Source organism: Jaculus jaculus, chromosome 2 (genome assembly GCF_020740685.1).
Source record: "Jaculus jaculus isolate mJacJac1 chromosome 2, mJacJac1.mat.Y.cur, whole genome shotgun sequence".
Lineage (NCBI taxonomy): Eukaryota > Metazoa > Chordata > Mammalia > Rodentia > Dipodidae > Jaculus > Jaculus jaculus.
In genome coordinates this window covers 49,535,972-49,553,870 of record NC_059103.1, presented here as the reverse complement: position 1 = coordinate 49,553,870, position 17,899 = coordinate 49,535,972, and the positions used below count along the sequence as shown (strand labels likewise).

Below are 17,899 nucleotides of genomic sequence, written 5' to 3'. Positions count from 1 at the left end.
TACTTAATAAGTATTAACCACAGGCCAGGACTGGTTCTAGTGCCTGGCTTGTTTTCATTAATCTTCTCAACTTATGTGAGGGCAAATAATAGCTTCAGCTCACATAATAGAGAAACTGAGGTACAGAGAGAAGAGGCCAACAATCATCTTTCATGCTAAATTAAATAATATAAAAAGTCTCTTTCAAATTCTTCTCATAATAGGATGAAACGTGCTATGTGAGTATGCCTTCAAGTAATTTAAGCAAGGAGCTGGCCCAAGGGTTTTTCATCCATGTCATGGAAGCCACAGCTCATGTTCTAGCCTGTGTCTAGCGTTTGGCAGGAGAAACTACTTGCATTCCTCATTCCAGGAATAGCAACACCAACAAATAGGAGATCTATGAGCCCTTTCAGCACTGCTTCCACTCAAGTCTTCTGGCCATAATAAACTTGTCCTCTACCAGGATTGCTTCAGTTGCTATCTAGCACGCCAGTGTAGACCCAGGTGGGTGTGTACCTACGTCGGTGCACAGATGGAAGACAATCTGCCTCAGTTACCAGACGCTGAAGGAAATAGAACCTTGGGCCCATTCTCTCTTACACCTGTGCTTAAAAGGTATCTTCACACACCTGGAAGACCTCAGGTAAAAGGAAGTTAGGCTGTGCTGGTCTGACCCTTGCATAGATGGTGGAAGGAACAGCCACAGTCTGGGCTAGTGGTTTAGAAAGACTGTTTTATGGAGAGACGGCGTTTCCTTCCACGAACCTCCATCAAGGAGACAAAGGGGATGTCTGTGGTATGTGAATCAGGAAATGGACAGAGCAGGAGAGGAGAGGGGGAGAAGGACACGACAGGAGGGAAGAGCAAATCCCTCCAAGATGCCACCTCAATGAGCCTCTGCATGGCTGTGTTTCTTAAAGGGGGGCTTGTAGCACAAAGTGATTTAGAAGCCTGACTTACATCAAGCCTAGGGAGTGTCTTGAGTATCTATTTATGGCTTTTACCTCCCATTTCACCTGTATAAACTCTTTCCTCCACAGCACTCACAAATATGAAAATTAAGATAAAGGACTTCCACAGGGAATGTAGTTTTCTTTTGAAACCAGGTTAGACCCCCTCGATGATTGCCAATCTAACCATTCAGGTCTGACAAACATGGGTAATGACTAGCAATGCCTGAAGAGGAGTCTGCAGCTATAGCGTTAGATGACAATCAGCAGTGGCATGAAGAAGACAGGCATAGGAGCTCTCTCTGCTGTCCATCACAGGCAGTGGGATGGGCTGCTGAGTGGCCAGCCTCTGATGGCCCTAGTCTTACTGCCTTAAGATGTTTCATAGGTTGGGTCTCAGCACCAGGAATCTCATGTGAGGATAGAAGCAAATGGGAAAAATTACCATCAAAGCCCGTGGCAGCTGCTTGGTCAGTGGGCCAAGTAGCATGGACAGTTAAGGTGAGGAGAAGAGGCCTTACGTGCCCCTCACCCTAGAGCTGATCTGAGGCACAGTTACTAGAAGAATCAAGCCCAACTATGAGTGCTACCATTCAAATGAAACAGTCACTTATAGGGACAAATATGCACACAAGAGAAAACAGAGGAATGTCAGAAGCTTAAGTCTTTTGAAAATAAAAATATCCAGCCTAGCTGAATACCAGTTAATGTAACCAAAAAAAAAAAAAAAGAGTCTGTCTTATTGGTCTTATTGGTTAAGGTGTTTGCCTGTAAAGCTAAAAGACCCAGGTCTGATTCCCCAGGACCCAAATATTAAAAAGACAAGGAACAGGAGTAGACTACTGTAATAGGTCAGTATACAAAATTCCAACTCAGCAGTGGAATGGGTGGGAAGCACTTGCCTAGTGTGGTAGTGTGAATGAATGTCCTCCAATACATTCAGGAGTTTATTAAAGCTTGTAATTCACAATCTCCAGCTACCTGGCTGGAGGAGGTGTCACTGGGCAGATCCTGGGGGCCCAGCCCTAAGATGTGTTTGGGGAATTCCAGCCTAAAGATATCCAAAGTGCTGAAGTGTGCTTGCGGGTGCCGCTGGTGGCTTTTTTCTCTCTCTGCTTGGACTTGGGGGCGGGGGGACAACTTCTTCCGCCATTATGGAACTTTCCCCTGTATCTGTAAGCTTCAAATAAAATCTCTTCCTTCCTAACTGTGACTGGTTTAGAAGTCCATCCCAGCAACCTGAGGCTGTCTACTACATCAAGCATGTGTGAGCCCCTACTTTCCAGCCCCAGGACTGCCAGGGGAGAGGATCCAACTCATCTATGCAATGGCTTCCCAGCTCCCTGCTCTTGCTAGAGCAATTTCTTCATCGTTACAGTCTCTGACTCAGTGCTGCCTGTATGCTGCATACTAACACACAAGTAAAAAGACATTGTGAAGAAGGACGTGAAGGAAGACACATGGATCTACAGAGAGAAAGACTTGGAAGGGACACCAGACAGGCCTCTATAGAGAAGAAAATGACTAGACTGCTGTGGGCTGGGTGGAGCCTGGTGTCAGCATCAAAGTTGCCTCTCACCGCTGCCTCCACCTCCACCTGTGCAACCCCACAGCTATCCACCTGCACAGCTCTGCCAGCCTTAAAGACTTGATTAGACAGTGAAATGGGACAACATGGAGTGCCTTCATTAAACAAGAGCACAGCCCGTGCATAGCAAGAAACAGAATGTAATGTTCATGGGGGTATTACGTGAGCAGATATGCTATAAATCGCTACCACATGTAGCTATGATTCTCAGAAATTTTGAATCTGCCTATGGCTATACCCTGAACATGCCTGACCTTAAAAGCTAAACAGGGTTGGGACTGATTAGTACTTACAAGGGAGAACTTCTGAATCCAAAGGTTTATTTCTATCAGTAGAATGCTTTCGCACAGCCCAAGAATCCAGACTGGTCTGGAAAGTTCACTGACATGGCCACATATCTACCATGGAGTCGTCCACTGTACTTCTATGTAATCTACAGTGACGTAATTGAGAGCAGATTTCCATTGATTTAAGTAACACAGTGTTGGTGGGATGAAAATATTTTACAGTTAGCCGCACAACACGTTAGAGGGAAACTCACAGAAGTCTCTCCTGCCCGATTGATTCTTCATTTACCTATATGTACACTATTTTAGAAATGAAAAATTAAAAAAAGGAGACGAGAGGGAGAAGGAGGCAGTGTTAAGTTTCACTTTTGCACAATGGTACCTTTAACAAACCTTCCAGCTAGTCAAAAAACTAAATAGTGGTGGTTTGAAAAAAAAAAATCTTTACGACTGCCAGCGGATATTCACAGGACTCCAGGGAACGAGGATTTTCAATGGCTCAATATTTATAAATGCTACTGTTGTCCCCAAGCACGTGTCATGTCTTAGATTCCTGAAAGAAGTTGGGAGCTTTTGCTATAATGGGGCGAGGGTATGAGTTTAAATAGGGAAAGAAGTCATTAAGAAAACAAAATTAAAACACGTAAGTGAGCATTTTGTGGTCTTGAATGCCAGTTGACTGAGTCAATTTATTCTCATTTACCAATGCCTTGAAGAAAGAAAATATTTCAAAATGTATGACTTATCTTGAAAATGGTGTTTGCCTTTTATTAAAAACTCTGATGCTTCACATCTGTAGGTGCCAAAAAAATAAAAGGCTGGGTTCCAAGTTTGGGATATTCAAACTAAGAGTTTATGTTTACAACACTGATGGTGAAATCATAGCTCTATTTTCTAGAGAAACAATAACATCAGTAAAGTGAAGTCAACGCTAAATTAAAAGTCCATGGTATTTCCATGGTCCGCCCTCACAGAGTTTTCAACAGTTTACATAAAAATTTGATCATTAAAAGTTCTCTAGGCTTAAGACCTCGTCTGTGTCAATCTTGGACACTAAACTAGTTTGCACATCTCTAAAGTTTATTTGTCCTTCTCTTTTATCCTTTTTCAAGAATGTATTAATATTAATGTTACACATGAAACTGAACCAAAACAAATCTGCAACACCCAATGAGCCAACACTGGTCCACGCATCACTAGTTTTTTTTTTTTTTTTTCACAAGAAATTTATGATGTCTATAAACTCATCCTCAAGGTGCCTATGGTTGGAAGTGAAACACTCAAGTTTTTGAAACTCAAACTTTAAACCTAGTCCTTTTCTTCTAGTTACTTCAAAAAAAAATTATTGGAACCTTAACTTGGTTTTACCTTCAAAGTAGAATCTAACTTTATAAAGCTGAAGGTTAATATTATGCTTCCAATTCCATTGAAGCTTTGTCAGGCAGAGCAGCTCTGATGTTTGGAAACATCAAGGAGAGGAGAGGAGAGGAGAGGGGAGGGGAGGGGAGGGGAGGGGAGGGAAGGGGAGGGGAGGGGAGGGGAGGGGAGACTTTTAGATTCTGACATTATAGTAAAATGTACAGAATAAGAAAATGTCTATAATGGAGTCACAAGAACCTTGACATTGAGAAGGTCAATGTTTAAGAAGTGAAGTCAGGAGAGGCAGAGCTCACTGCTTAAGGCTAAGGAGGTAAGGAAATTACAGAAAGATGAAGGTCAAGGGCCCAGTTTTGACTACACCAACGTGGCCTCCTTGTCAAACCCCTGGGAAATACAGACATCTTCAGGACGTCAGTGCAGTCGCACATGAAGCATCCGGGTATTTTGAATTCTTCCCTGTGCGAAAGAAGAGTATGGTTTTTGTTTGTTTGTTTGTTTTCCAAGGTAGGGTCTCACTCTAGCCCAGGCTGACCTGGAATTCACTATGGAGTCTCAGGGTGGTCTCAAACTCATGGTGATCCTCTTACCTCTGCCTCCCAAGTGCTGGGCTTAAAGGTGTGTGCCACCACACACCCGGCCAGTGTGCTTTTTTAAAAAAATCTATTTTATGAAGTAACATATATAGAATGAACACATTTTAAAATGTAGATATGATGATGTTATTTTATTATTTCATGCTGCATTGTATTTGTAGGGTCGTGGATAATATTAATGTGGACATAGAAATGCCTAGACACTATGTGTCCAAAGAGACTGTGAATTTCACTTACTAAGCAAGACACACTCAATGTTCTTTCTACATCACTGAGCTTCATGAAATTGTTTGCAGAAAGAAGTAAGGTATACTTATAAACTCAGATATTTAAAATGTGACATATTATAATGTCTTATATAAAGAAATGCTTCTCATGATAGAGGACTCATTGATCTTGAATTATATTTTATGGATAACAAATCTGTCTTCACAGTCCTGGAAGGAGAAATACACATAGGATTTTTGTTGTTGTTGTTGTTAAAATGCACTATGAAGGGGTGGGAATTTAGTTCAGTGGTTAAGAGTGTCCGCCTAGCACATGTAAGGTCTTGGGTTCCAGCCTCTGAACCACAAATATCAGAAAGGATGTAAGAAGCCAATGAAGAAAGAAGAGAGAGAGAGAGAGAGAGAGAGAGAGAGAGAGAGAGAGAGAGAGAGAAACTATAAAACATTGTTACTAAGGTTCTGTGTTACATTTGCACCCAGCCAAACACAATAAATACTTTATAGTGATAACCAAAATGCCACTATATAAACACTGTGTTTATAAAGAGCTGAATAATGGGAAGATACTTTGTTTTTATCAAACATTGGAACCACATTTTAACAATATTCAGACTGGATTGATCTAATAGAGACAAAAAGTAGATTAGTGGCTGCCTAGGGATGGCTGGAAAGAAATTCAGGGATAATCCTCAATGGAATGGGGTTTACATAGGGTGATAAATGTGTTTAAAACTCATGTTCTTGCTAGTTACACAACCTTTTGAATATGCTAAAAACCACTTACTTGTAGATTTTAAGTGGGTGGATTTTATAGGGTGTGAGTTAAATATCAGTTTAAAGAAGAATAGCCATTTTAAATCATAGATATTTAATAAAAAAAATCATTTGTGCAAGAATTACCATCAAAAGAATTCTGGGGCTAGAGAGATGGCTTGAAGGCACTTGCCTGCAAAACTTAAGGACCCAGGTTCAAGTCCCTAGGACCCACATAAGCCAAATGCACAAAAGGAAACAGGGATCTGGAGTTCCCTTTGCAATGGCTGAAGGCCCTGACCTGTCCATTCTATCTTTGTCTCTATCTGCCTCCATCTCTCCTTCAAATAAATAAATAAATAAAATGTGCATATAAAGTTATTAAAAAGAGAATTCTGGACTCAACAAAATGAATGCTAGCTTTAGTTCTACATGTGTTTAAGTTATAGAGTGAGGGATAATGCATAATTCATAATTGTAAAATCTACTACAGAATCCCTCACTACAGTTAAGCAAATGCTCTTTCATTCATGAAGAGTTTTGATCACTTTATTTTACAGGGAATGGTGTTTACTTCGTATTACTTGCACTTGTGTTTATGAAAGCTCAGGAAATTTCAAAACCACTGAGGTTTTCCTCAAAGAACAAGTTGAGATTGTTATTATATTATAAGTAACCCAGGGTTTCATTAATTTTAATTGAAAACACCTGAATTGTATTCCCATCTACTTGAAATGCTTGTTTGCTTGTTTTCTCAAGTGATAAACACACATTCTACTCAAACTGCAGAATGATCCATTTTGGAAATGTAATACTTGGACAAAACATAAATATGATGACTAGTACAGAAAATAGATTCAAAAAATAATGGGTATAAGACCTATGGCTTCTGACAAATACCAATAAATAACTCCTGATTTCAAAAGAAGATATATGCATTATGACATGTGTCCCATAAAAATGTAATAAATATCTGAACTGGAGAGATGGCTTGGTGGTTAAAGCACTTGCCTCAAAACCTGAGGACCCAGGTTCAATTAACCAGTACCCATCTAAACCAGATGCATAAGGTGGCACATACATCTGGAGTTAATTTTCAGTGGCTAGAGGCCCTAGTGCACCCATTCTCTCTCTCTCTCTCAAATAAATAAGATATTTAAAAATATATAATAATTATAATACTATATATTAGAACTGATATTATTGTCTTAATACATATAATACTACTAAATTCTTGGACTCTTGTTAGAAACCATGCATACTGAGGACTGTATATAACTTCTGACTTTTAAGATAAGTGCAATGATCACTACTTTATGAACAAAGGAACATAATGTTTAAAACATGTTGTAGATTCATTAGGTTGGTCTCATGACATCATTTTCCTTAAGTCTCTCTCTCTCTCTCTCTCTCTCTCTCTCTCTCTCTCTCTCTCTCTCTCTCTCTCTCTTTCTCTCTCTCACACACACACACACACATTATATTTGATTACTAAACAACCAAAATTACAGTAAATTTCATAAGACAATCTTGTTGCAGATTCCTAGCAGTGTGGTGACAAATACTTTTTTCAGGTATGCACCTAACAGGCAGAATGCCAGCTATTGTACTCACAGTTGTAGCCAGGTGCAATGCTGTGCTGAGCTTCAAGGCTGGCCAGTGTGATGTGGAAAATGATGTGTAACAGCAGGAAGGAGAAACTCATGAAGCACAGAGACTTCAACAACCGCCCTGTATGTCCTAGGGAAGAAGCAAAGAGAGTGTGAAGGAGAGCTCATTACACACCACTCTCCTCTTACACTGCTCCATGCAGAGGCAAGATACACAGTGGTTCAAAAGTGCAAGAAATGTAACAATTCTTATCTTTGTCATTAGTCCACAGCTAAAAGACATCTGATCCCCTTTATAATTTTACATGAAGCCTTACACATGAAAAATTCACGGTAAAGGAAATCTGCCTTCCTATTTATGATATGACATGTTAATAGAGAACAGAAAAGCAATGGCTCAGAAAATTTTATAAGAAAATGCTGGCCATTTGGAAGGAATGGATAACATTTACCTTATGAAACTAGTTTAAGAAAATAAAAAAGAAGGAAAGTAGTCTACATTTCATGAATTTAGAACAGCTTTAACTGCAAAATTAAATAAGGATGAAGAAAAAAAGCTATAAGCCAATTTAAGTTATGAGTAGAGACTTAAAGTATTTAAAAAATTGCTAACCAACTGTAATAGCAAAGTAAAGTCATCAGAGTCAGTTGGAGTTTCATGTTGAAAAACAAGCTTGGTTTACTGCTAAAATAAAGTCTGTAAGTGAAATCCACACTCTAAAGGGCTAATATGGTTTTGTCGATAATATAAAAAAATTCTATGAGACACAAAAGTGTTTATAATTTAAAAGGAATAATTAAGAACATTAGGAATGCAAGAAAACATCCTTATGTTGAATATACTATAACTGCAAAAAACACTGCTTATGGGGGCACTTTTAGACTCAGGCTTATGGATATGAGACTAACCAAAGGCTCACAATACCATTGTCATAAAAAGTATACATGGAGGTGTATGGGGGAGACTGGCTAATGCCATAAGAAAAGGAAATGTTGTGTCTTAATATCCAGTATTATACACAGATAATGTAACCAAATGGAATGACTTTTTGGATGCAATCATTATCAAAATAAAATGTCAACCTAAATCTACAGGCCAAATAAATATAAGAATATAATAAGTGCTTATCTTACAAAAATCAATAAGCTTCCTTTATATGAGCAATGGTAAAGTAGAGAACAAGATACAATTTAAAGTTTCAGTAATCAAGTAATCAAAGTTACACTGCAATAATTTTGTCAGTGTGTCAATATCTCTAGGGTATAGCACATTCATTTAATCAAACACTAATCTAAGTACTGCTATGAGCTCACAAATGTCATTAAAATCCATAGGAAAGTGAGGCTTATAAAATGTCTTCTATATCTGAGTAGCCCAGACTCAGTTAGCCATAAGGCCTGTGTTGTACTTACCTTCTCACTGCTGGGACAAAACACCCAACCAAAAGCAGATGATGCAAGCAAAGGTTTTCTTTTGGCTTACAGTATCAAAGGGAAACTTCATCAAGGCAGGGAAGTAAAACAAAGCAGAGGCTGAGCAACACATCTTGCCACAACAGCTGGAAGGAAGCAGCAACAACAAGCTGGCTAGCACTGGCAGGCTGGACAGATAACCTCAAGGTCCACCCTCAGTGACACACCTCCAGCAGCAAGGATCCATCTCCCAGAGGCTCCACAATTCCCAAAATTGCCACCAGCTGGGAGCCAATTATTCAGAACACATGACTATGAAGAGTATATTATCCAAACTACTACAGCCTGAAAATAAGTCTGAGGGACAGAAGACAGTAGAATGTGTTCCTTGTAGAAAGGAACTTTAGCCTGAGGCCCATGAACTTTGGTTTTCCCATGACCTTTCCTCCTTGATGGCCTACTCTAAAGTCTGTGAACTTTCTTAGCTATTTCACACAATCCATCCTCTTAGCCAATTTCTTGACATAAATCACATGCAGAGAAACATATGCATCACATGTACATAGATTTCCTATAGTTGAGCCTTGGATGATAAAAATATTGAAGAATTAGGGCTGGAGAGATGGCTTAGCGGTTAAGCGCTTGCCTGTGAAGCCTAAGGACCCCGGTTCGAGGCTCGGTTCCCCAGGTCCCACGTTAGCCAGATGCACAAGGGGGCGCACGCGTCTGGAGTTCGTTTGCAGAGGCTGGAAGCCCTGGCGCGCCCATTCTCTCTCTCTCCCTCTCTCTGTCCTTCTCTCTGTGTCTGTCGCTCTCAAATAAATAAATAAAAAAAAATTTAAAAAAAAATATTGAAGAATTAGCCTAGCAAAGTGTGAATAAACCTTTAAATATATACTAGAAAATCAAGTACTAGGCTATGAATAAATGACAAGATAATAGTACATTCATGAAAGACAAGAAGTATAATAAAGATGTCAAGCTTTTTCACAAATTCAATAAAATTTCAAATAAAATGCCACAGGAAGCCTATATGTATACATATATATGTAATGGAATTTTATTCTCCTGTAAAGAAAAAAATATCAAGTTATGATATTTGTAGGAAATAGGAAGGAGTTTTAATCATTATGCTAAATAAGGTAATCTAGACCCCAAAAGACAAATGCTACAGAATTCTCTTTCATATACAGATTGTAGCTTCAATGTTTTAGATTTGTGTGTTTAAGTAGGAATGAGTGTCCATAGGACAGGAAGCTGGAAAGGGTCCATGGAGACAGATAAGTTTAAGGTGTGTTGTGGGAGAGATTAGAATATATGCTTACAAATGATTTTATTGGTGGGCTGGAGGGATTGCTTAGTGGTTAGGGCACTTGCCTATGAAGCCTGAGGACCCAGGTTCGATTCTCCAGGTCCCACGTAAGCCAGGTGCACATGATAGCAAATACATTTGGCGTTCATTTGCAGTGGCTAGAGGCTCTGGTGTGCCCGTTATCACTCTCTCTCTCTTTTTTTTTTTCCTCTGTCTCTTTCTCTCCTTCCCCCTCGCTCTGTGTCTAACAAATAAATAAACTTAAAAAAAAACAAAAACAAATGTTTTTAAAGGCATTGGAATTTTAACAGGGATTTTATAGACTCTATAAATTGCTTTTGGTAAGTAGGCTATTTTCATAGATTGATTCCTCCAATCCATGAGCATGGGATACCTTTCTATTTCCTAGTGTCTTCAATTTCTCTCAAGTGCTTTAAAGTTTTCATTGTAGAGATCTTTCACTTTCCTACTTTACTTATTCCATTATTGTTTTAGGCAGTTGTGGATGGGATTGTCGACCTGATTTTATCTTCAGTATGTCTGTTTTTGGTACTTCAGAAAGCTACTGATTTCTCTGTGTTAATTTTGTATAGCTTTACCTTATTGAATGTGTTTATCAGATCTAATAGTTTTCTGGTGGAATTCTTAGTGTCTTTTATGTATAGAATTATACCTGAAAATGATAATTTGACTTCTTCCTTCCCTATTTGCATCCCTTTTATTTGCTTCTAACTGCTCTAGCTAAGACTTTAATACTATACCTTACATTTAGAAATAAAAGTCTTAGGAAAGAGGTATTTATATTTAAAAAGGGTGGTTTTTTTTGGGGGGGGGGAGTTCGAGGTAGGGTCTTACTCTCGCCCAGGCTGACCTGGAATTCTCAGGGTGGCCTTGAACTCACAGCAACTCCTACCTCTGCCTCCCAAATGCCGGGATTAAAGGTGTGCACCACCACGTACGGCTAAAAAGTTTTTTTTAAGGAACATATCGAAAATAAGTTAACACCAAACTCAGTGTTTTCATTTAGATTCTAAATGAGGTTAAATACAGACACTTACTAGCTGGGAAGGGTGTTCTGGGGCTTCAAAAGAAACTATGCAGTTTAGCTTTTAGGTCAAACATCTGAAGTTGCTAGTGTTTAATCATCCTGACTTCAAAGAATGGCCATTTCATTAGCACCAAACAGAGTAAGTGCAGGGAGAGATGATCCTGTGTTCTATTTGAAATCTCACCGAGGCCACCATGCCAGCAGACCACAAACCCTTTTTTGGTGAAGAGCGAATCGCAGGGATGAGGCCAGGAACACTGCGCAGGCAATGGACAAAGGAAATGTCGCCACCTCTCCCCACCTTCCAGGCTGATCTGAGAGTTTGCACTGCACTGCCCAGATGTACATGGCACAGAACTCTCCACGGTGCCTATCTTTCAATCCTCTTTTGCGCAAGCCCAGAAGTCTGCTTACACATTTTTACTGGCATATGATTAACAGCTAAAAGAAAGCTGTGTTTCCCCCTCTTTTCCAGTTTCCTGTTCTATTATTTAACAAATTGTAAGGTGTTGCAATATCATTAAAAAAGCTGTTGCTTAATTAATTTGACACAATCTAAAAGACAAGCAGTGCTTTTGGAAAAATAGGAAAATGACATCCAGGTCCAAAGCAAGGGACCTCCAGGCTTCCAGCCTTGTGTTTCCACTCCTTCTCTCCTTCTGAATTGTTCACTCATGACCAGGTCTCAATTCTGTCACATTGACATGCAACAGACTTCTTCTGTCCTGCATATTGAATACAGATGGTGACTGTGTCACTTGGGAATATACACCTTTAATGTTCACTTCTGTCCTAAGTTAGGTTACCAGGAAGCTTTTATAGATGCAGACTTGAGTGTAGGAAGTTACTAGTGAGGCTTCCCCACATTGGACAAAACAGAGCTAAGTTTGGGAGAAGCAAGTGGCATAGCTCTGTGTTTGAGACAGACCTGTAACAGATCCTTCAGCTCACTGGCTGGGGAGCTGGAGCAAGAATGGCCCTGCAGAGGGGCTAGAATTGGTACAAGGCCACTTGCTTATGGCCTACAACCTTCTAAACCATAAAGCATATCCATCTTTGCTCTTCATAAGTTAATCGCCCTCACATATTTTGTTATAGCAACACAAACTTGACTAATAAAACTACATTTCACAATTTCTGTAGGGTTATCTGCAAATGGGACAACTAAATTCCAAAAGAAACTAAATAAATAAATTTAAGTGCTCTCAGTATACAAATATTCTCAGACATATAAATAAATGACATTCTAAAATATAAACAAGAAATTATTTTTTAAATAGAAATATGGGGTTAAAGGAAGTTCTAAGTGACAGGCATGAAAGTTATTTCTATTTAATTATTTAGAGAACACTAGATAAACTGAGCCCTAGATTAGATATACAAAGATAATTTTTTTGAATTTTATAATAATGCTGAGTGATTTACCCAAAACTCAGCCAGTCTATAGCAACAAAGATATTTTTAAAATATTTTTATTCACTTATTTGCAAGGAAACCATGGCAGAGAAAGACAAGAGAATGAGTTCATCAGGGCCTCTGAGGCAACAGTCAAAAGACATGGGGGGTGGGCTGGAGAGATGGCTTAGCGGTTGTGTTTACCTGCAAAGCCAAAGGACCCTGGTTTGATTCCCCAGGGTGCACGTAAGTAAGCCAGATGCACAAGGTGGCACATATTTCTGGAGTTCATTTTCAGTGGCTGGAGGCCCTGGCACACTCATTTTCTCCCTATCTCTCTCTCTGTCTCTTTCTTTCTCTCTCCATCCCAAATAAATAAATAAATAAATATTTTTTTAAAAAAAGACATGGAGGGTAAATTGAGAAAATTCCAATATTGCTTTGAAAGTTCCAGAAATGTAGCTTTGTCAACCAGTTATCCCACTCAGTGCAAGTAAGGCAATGTAAATACTGTTGCCTGAGATTTCCTGCTAAATGAGGCTGAATCAGGCAGAGCTGCGGATAAGGGAAACACATGATCATGGGACTCTGCTTAGACCTTCCAGATAACGTGACAAGGTTCAAGGATGTGTATGGTATTAACTAGACCTCAAGAAAAGAATCAAGTCTTTTTGACAACCACATAAGTAAACAATAGGAAAAAATTGTTTTGTTGTTTTCAGCTTATTTCTTAAAAACCCTAATTTCTCAGAGCCAGGAAAATTGTTCAATGTTGAAAGTGTTTGCATGAAAAGTTTGCTGGCCTGGGTTCAGTTCTCCAGCCACTCATATAAAGCCAGAGGCAAAGTGGAGCATGCATCTGTGATGCCAGGGCATCTACAGCAGCAACAGATGGAGCCAGGACAGTGACTCCGAAGCTTGGGGGCCAGACTCACTTGCAGTGGCAATAGACCCTATCTCAAAGAAGGTAGAGCATAGACAGCTTTTCTTCAGTTCCACATGTGTGCCCAAATACACACGCACCCATGCACACACACACAATAAATAAATAATAAATAAATAAGCCGGGCGTGGTGGTGCACTCCTTTCATCCCAGCACTCAGGAGGCAGAGGTAGGAGGATCACCATGAGTTCGAGGCCACCCTGAGACTCCATAGTGAATTCCATGTCAGCCTGGGACAGAGTGAGACCCTACCTTGAAAAACCAAAAAAATTTAAAATAAATAAATAAATAAAAATTTTAAAACACATACTTCTGCAAACTTGACCCTAAATAATTGGGTGTTCCCATGTTTCTTCTATGATGTCCTGAGAGGGTTAGGGCAAGAGTATAGGCTTCTTTGCAGAAGTTCTTGATGACAGTGTAGATATTTTCTTACTGTAGAAGTTTCCTCTCCAGTTTTTTCTCCAGTTCCCAGACATCTGCCTATGGAAAAAGCTGTCTGCTTCTTGCATGGGCTGGAGTTGTTCAGAGTGAAGTCCCTGCACATTGGCAGTGGATTCGAGCCAAAGCTCCCTTATTCCCTCTGAGAGGAAATCACAAAGACTTCAGAGGGAAACAAAAGCAGAAGTTTCATGGGTGTTAAGAAGATACAGCTCTGACATATCAGGATCAGATACGTACCCCACCTCTTTTTGTAGGATTTTACAAATGGCTCAGACTAGCTGGCCCAGTAGTTCTCCTCTAAGAAACACAGAACAACTTATCTCTCTGAGCTGGCCACTGGGGAATTAAAAGCTTCAGTCTTAGCCTGGAGAGATGGCTTAGCGGTTAAGGCACTTGCCTGAAAAGCCAAACGACCAAGGCTCAATTCCCCAGGGCCCACATAAGCCAGGCGTACAAGGTAACACATGCATCTGGAGTACGTTTGCAGTTGGGCAGAGGCCCTGACATGCCCATTCTCCCCCCCCCCCTCTCTCTCATAATAAATTAAATAAATAAAGAGAGAAATTTTGTAAAGTCTCAGTATTTGCGGGGGGATGATTTAATGGGTTCATGATCACGCATTTGTTTTCAATCTAGCTTCTTAGGTACTTGGGTTAAAGGATAAAGAAGGGAGAAAATGCAGAGTAAAGCAAGAAATCTCTTCTATTGAGGAGTCAACACCACTTTACTTTGCAAAGAAATCTGGATCCATATAACTGTACATTCCCAAAAATGAGCAGCAGCCTGGGGACAGCTTGAGGTGAAGAGCCCAGGGCACACTTCTGTGGCCACTTCTAACATAGCACTCTGCCTCTTAAGAGGTGCCGTTAAATGCTTGTGAAAGGAAATAATAAGAAATGAACATTGCATACATGAGAAAAGGTGGCCCCTGTGTCCCTTTGTGTTAATTGCAATATGTGTCACATAAAGCCAATAATAACTGTTCATCTTTCTGGTTATTGTTGTCAAGTTCTGCACCAAGGGGCCTACAAATGGTAATGAATGAGGAGAACACAATTAGGCTACTGAGCACTTCCCCTCTCAGCAGGCTTATTCTCTGTGGAGTGCTTGCCCAGCAATTAGCAGGAGATGTGTCCTCTAAAAGTTTATCCTGAGTCCCTTCAGGAAAGCAATGGCAGACTAGAAAAAGTTTCTCCACGACTATGCTTCATTTTCTAATAACCAATATAACTTGGCTTTTCTTTCTTTCCTTTTTGCTTTATCTTTTAAAATATATTTTTAAATTTATTTGTAAGCAGAATGAGACAGAGAGAATGGGCACACCATGGCCTCCAGCCTCTGCAAAGAAACTCCAAATGTATGCACTACTTTGTGCATCTGGCTTTACCTGAGTACTGGGGAATCAAACTTGGCACTTTAACCACTAAATCATCTCTCCAACCCTCATTTATCTTTTTGAGAACACTCCAGCCCTCATTATCTTCTTTTTCTTGTTTATTTTCATTTATTTATTTGAGAGAGACAGACAGAGAAAGAGGGAAAGAGAAAGAGAGAGAGAGAATGGGAGCACCAGAGCCTCCAGCTACTGCAACTGAACTGAACTCCAGATGCATGTGCCCCTTGTGCATCTGGCTAACGTGGGACCTGGGGAATCAAGCCTCAAACTGGGGTCCTTAGGCTTCACAGGCAAGCACTTAACCACTAATCCACCTCTCCAGCCCCTCATTATCTCTTTGAGAACACTAGTTCAATGCTGACCACTTGTCAAGGGGGAACCATTACACACAGAAGTACGTATCGCCTTTAGCTCCACATGGATGGGGCTGAGATCCCCAGCAGAAGGCTGCATCAGGTTGTGCTGGGAGGATGCCAGCACCCAGATGAGAATGCAGGTCATGCAAGGCAGGTGGACCATGGAGCCTGCCACTGTGCTGCTGTCTTCATCAAGCAACCTCACACACACACACACACACACACACACACACACATACACACACTCACTGTGGAGAGATGACAGCGTGGCAGGCCAGGAAAAGGGACTTTCTGTACTATCTTGTTTTTCCTATGAGAAACATCCACCAGGTTACTATGACTAACTGCACTGGGGCCCACCACTTTTATTCTCACTAATCCTGGGTTTCCTTTCGTGCACTGGAAGCCGGGCCAGGACAGCTGACTCATCTGCAAAGGGTGTCTCCCAGAAAGGCACGGAGGTTCTCAGATCATCTCCATCACACTATCTGTTTCCATAGTTACAGGACTACACTCATCTATCTATGAAGCCGGAAGAAGACATTTCAGTTTCTCCTTCTATATCTTACACGCCTTGCTTTGCACAGGTCTAAGATCTAATGTTCTCTAAGAAAAACTTTCCCTGTCTGCTGATATGAAACCTTTACTCACAAGCTCCTCATCTATTCAACAGCACTGTTTTCTCAGAAAATGTCACTTACTTGCTCAAAGGAAACAGAGATAAGCAGAAATACCCACGGACATCTGCATGACATCAAACACATAGTCTTCAAAGGTCAGCAGTCAAACACTCCCTAGCAACTGCTGGGAGGAAGGGACCCATCTCTGTTTTGTATATATTTGATCATTTATCTCAAAGAAATACTTGTTGTAAAGACAGAACCCAATAAATGTTTGTTAAGAGAATAATTATATAGTGTCTAAACCATCTTCCCAACCCACCAAAATGTTAGATTAGATTTTAAATTAATTAAACTTATGGATTCCTTTAGCACGTATTCAGTAAAAATGTGGAACTTACAAGGCTCCATGCTACATGGTATAAACATATAGAAAAGGCTTATCTCATAACTAACTACAAATTGTTACATTCCATCCTGTCGACATAATCTAAAAGGATATTTCTCTTGACTACAGTGGTGTAAAACCTAGGAAATCTGAAAATGCTTTTGTCTAACTTGCTATCTCCATTTTCAGATTAAATGTTTTATATATCCATTCATCTATTTGACAAGGATGTATTTTATACTTGATTGTTATTTCCTACTTTTTCTACTCTGATAAAGGGTTCTAATTCCATTATATTGCTATGCATTTAAGTGTAATAAGGCTAACATTAGAAATATGAGGGTAAAATTAGTTTATATTGGTAACTTAAATTTAGTCCATCAGAGTTTGTCTGTTTTCTCTCTTATAAATTGAAATATAAATGCATATTAATCCATTTCCCTTTGTATCACAATTAAATACAGATAGCTTCCCATACCTAATTAATTATTGTTATTACATGTTTTAAATGTATTCTCTCTTACCCTTGCAAATAAATAAAATAAAACATATTATTTTTAAAATGTCAACAGCAGTTCCCAACCCTTATTAAATGTAGGTTTTACCAAAAGTATAAATATCTATACTTCTAAAAACAAGTACATATCAATTGTGTTTAGTGTTCTTATTCTTTTTGTAAAAGGGAAATACGTTTTAGGTGAGAAGTTAACAAATTTTTCCCTATTTCTGAAGGGAAAAGACTTAACGTTATAGGGACTTGCGTGGTTTTATTTAAAGCTTTCAAAAAATCACTTTTACTATCCTCTAAATTCCTGCAGAATCCCATTTTAAATATCAGCTAAAGCATTTTCTCACTTATTTTCATGAGCTGTTGTTTTCAAATTTGCACTTAGGTACAATGCATCTAGAATTAAAGGAATGAACTTAAAATAAAAAAAAAAAACAGGCATAATCTATATACACCAAGCCTACCATGCTCAGCACCTCAGTCATTCCTGGTCATGCATCTAACCTCCCCAAAGTCCGTCTAGAAAGTCCATGATAGTTTCCTATGTTCTAACTACTGCTAAAGGTAATTTCATCTAATAATAAAGTAAATACATGTATGGTAAATGTATCTGATTTCCCTTTTATGCTCTTGGCAATAACTCAAGGTGGCATTTTAGTTGATATTTTCAAACCAGAAAATAGCCTTCCTTTACTATAAATTGGTA

The 17,899-nt window shown here is 39.4% G+C and overlaps 1 protein-coding gene across 11 annotated transcripts in view; it reads right to left on the bottom strand.

Annotated features, from left to right (window-relative positions):
• Piezo2 (piezo type mechanosensitive ion channel component 2) overlaps nt 1-17,899 on the bottom strand; it is a 428,243-nt gene that overhangs the window by 271,238 nt on the left and 139,106 nt on the right. For all 11 annotated transcript variants that reach the window (XM_045144701.1, XM_045144707.1, XM_045144708.1 and 8 more), the window contains exon 3: nt 7,375-7,500. In XM_045144701.1, coding sequence (XP_045000636.1) covers nt 7,375-7,500 — 126 coding nt within the window. The remainder of the gene's footprint in view (nt 1-7,374; nt 7,501-17,899) is intronic.